Source organism: Carlito syrichta, unplaced genomic scaffold (genome assembly GCF_000164805.1).
Source record: "Carlito syrichta isolate Samal-C Ts95f unplaced genomic scaffold, Tarsius_syrichta-2.0.1 Scaffold120490, whole genome shotgun sequence".
NCBI classification, from domain to species: Eukaryota; Metazoa; Chordata; class Mammalia; order Primates; family Tarsiidae; genus Carlito; species Carlito syrichta.
Genome location: NW_007064586.1, coordinates 798,966 through 801,992, shown reverse-complemented (window position 1 = coordinate 801,992; position 3,027 = coordinate 798,966). Strand labels below are relative to the sequence as shown.

At 48.5% G+C, this 3,027-nt stretch overlaps 1 protein-coding gene across 1 annotated transcript in view; it reads right to left on the bottom strand.

Annotated features, from left to right (window-relative positions):
- Positions 1-3,027, bottom strand: part of PRPF19 (pre-mRNA processing factor 19) — a 13,074-nt gene continuing 10,047 nt past the window's right edge. The window contains exon 15 of the mRNA XM_008048067.2: positions 1-165. Coding sequence (XP_008046258.1) covers positions 68-165 — 98 coding nt within the window. The 3' untranslated portion in view covers positions 1-67. The remainder of the gene's footprint in view (positions 166-3,027) is intronic.

The window sequence follows — 3,027 nt, the reverse complement described above, 5'->3', positions numbered from 1 at the left end:
CCCCACCCCCCACCCCCAACTCTACCCCTACTGAGATGAAGCCCAGCTTCCACCAGCAGGCCAGGGCCTACAGGCTGTAGAACTTGAGGCTCCTGTCCATGCCCGTCGAAGCGATGAACTTGGCGTGGTGCCCGAAGGCCACCCCTGTGGTCAGGCCGCTGTGCTCTGAGGAGAGACAACAGGAGATCGTGAGAAGACTTCTCCTTCCGTCTGAAGGCTGATCCCAATACAACCAGACCTTCCCAGTTAGCAGTTAGCACAGCGCACGCTCCCTCTTGTCTGTCTTTCCCATCAACTGTATACTCCTGAGGGTAGGCGGGATTCCAGTCCCTCCTGCTCCCCGGGTGTCCGCAGGGCCTCCCTCAGTACCTGGCACAAGGCAGGCCCTCCCTTCTTACTGGTGGGATGGATGAAGACAGCAATGTAGCCCCCTTTCACCAGGCTTATGCTAAGGGCTAACTCTCTGCTTGTAGCGGACACAGCCCAGGAGCACATCCTAGCTCACATGGGGCCCTGACATAGAGCCGATGAGTCTGGGCAACACTGCTCAGACTCAGGGGATTCACGAACATTGAGGCAGATTCCTTCCTGACTTAGGATCACACCTGGAGTCAACCTGCTCCCCATTAAAAAGCCCACCCTGAGTTTCCAGCCTGCCACGCTAACCAACTCAGCTCTCCATCAAAGCACTGGACCCAGTGTAGGGTTAAAGCCAGTGGACCATGCAGCTGGGATGGACACCACTGTAGCAGACACCCTAAGCAGGGCTCAGAAGACAGAGCACAGAGTATCTTGTATCCTAACCACAACCAGCCCATGAGGATGTGAATTTCATCCACAAAGGCAGCAGTAGCTCCCGTGCATGCAGCATCGTGAGCGCCAGGCACCCTGTCACCAGCATGCTACCTCTACAACTCCAGGTGCCACTCTACAAAGCAGCACCGATATTCCTGTCTCAAAGATGAGGGAGCTCAGGCTCTGAAAGGGAGAGTCACGTACCCAGGGCCACGCAGCAACTAAGCTAGAATCCGTTACCCACCGTTTCAGCATCTTGTAGATTTCTCTCTAGCACTTATGCTGCAATTAAATAAGTATGTGTGAAATCCATCTACATCTGCCGTACTAATCCGATTCAACTCCATCAGTGCCAGGACTGGGTATCTTAGTCACTGTTCTAAACTCACAACAGACCAAGACGCAGTACTGAATAAAAACAACAGCAGCTCTTCCTATATGCAGACACCATTTTAACCTGCAAATACAGACGACCCTGGCTTACAATGGCTTCACTCTGAGGTGTCTGTCAGGACACAGCCCCACCACTAAGCTGAAAAGCATCTGCGTATCTTCTCATCTAACCCTTACAACAACCCCACTGAGCATGCACTACCATCCTTCCCGATGTTCTGAGAATTCCCGACAGGCAAAGTAACGTTGGGGCTCAGAAAAACAACACACCAAAGTAGGGCAGTTGGAGTGCCGAGTGCTCTGAACTCAAGGACAACCAAGGGCTCTCCAACCTGCTCCTGCCCGCCTGTCTCTCACAGCTCTTTCTCTTATCTAAAGGCAGATCCTCTGGAAGAAACCCAACTGTCATGAATCCCTCCTCCCTGGGAATCTCACCAGCCAAGGAAAATTAGCTGGCACCTCAGGGAAACCAAAGGGCAGACACCACGCCCGAGTTTTTGTCATCTGTTCATCTGAGGTCTGCTCTAACACAATTTGTATTACTTGAGAGGCTCTCTAGTGTATTTCTTCCCCCACAGCTTGTGTCACTACCTATCCCCCAGAAGCCCCACATTTCCATCAATGACAAATCGCATAAACAATGGTGGTCCCGTAAGATTATAATAGAGCTGAAAGGCCAGGCGCAGTGGCTGACACTTGTAAGCCCAGCACTTTGGCAGGCCACAGCAAAAGAACTGCCTGAGTCCAGGAGTTCAAATCAGCCTGGGCAACATGGCGAGACCTTGTCTCTAAAACAAATTAAAAAATTAGCCAGGCATGGTGGCATGCCTGTAGTCCCAGCTACTTGGCAGGCTGAACCAGAAGGATCATCTGAACCCAGCAGGTTGAGACTGCGATGGCTATGATCGTGCCACTGCACTCCAGTCTGGGCAACAGAGTGAGACTCTGAATCAAAGTAATAATACTAATAATGGAACTGAAAAAAAGTCTATTGCTAGTGACTTCATAACCATCATAACATTATAGTGTAATGTATTACTCACATATTTGAGGGAAAACAGGTAAAAACAAACCTACTACACTACCAGTTGTATAAAAGTATAGCAAAATTATGTACAGTACATAATACTTGATGATAATAATAAATGACCATATTACTGGTTTGTGTAGACATACCTCAAAGATATTGCCAGTTCAGTTCCAGACCACTACAACAAAGCAACTATTGCAAAAAATCAAGGCACACAACTTTTCTTGGTTTCCCCATACACATTAAAATTATGTTTATACTGTAGTCAATTAGTTATGCAACAGCATGTATGAGAAAATAGTGTACATATCTTAAATAACTATTAAAATACGCTAACAACCACCTAAGCCTTCAGCAATCTGTAATCTTTCCACTGGCAGAAGGCTTTGCCTCAATGTCAATGTCTGCTGACTGATCAGGATGATGTTTGCTGAAAGATGGGGTGGCTATGGCAATTTGTTTTTTCGGAGTCTCACTCTGTCACCCAGGCTGGAGTGCCGTGGCACGATCACAGCTCACTGCAGGCTCGACCTCCTAGGCTCAGGCAATCCTTCTGCCTCAGCCTCCCCAGTAGCTGGGACTACAGGCACACACCACCACATCTGACTAATTTTTAAAAATTTTTTATAGAGACTAGGTCTCGCTATGTTGCCCAGGTTGGTCTCAAACTCCCGGCCTTAATCAATCCTCCCACCTCAGTCTCCAAAAGTGCTGGGATTACAGGGCGATTTCTTTTTTTGCTTGTTTTTTTTTGTTTGTTTGTTTGTTTTGAGTTGGAGTCTCACTCTGTTGCCCAGACCGGAGTGCAG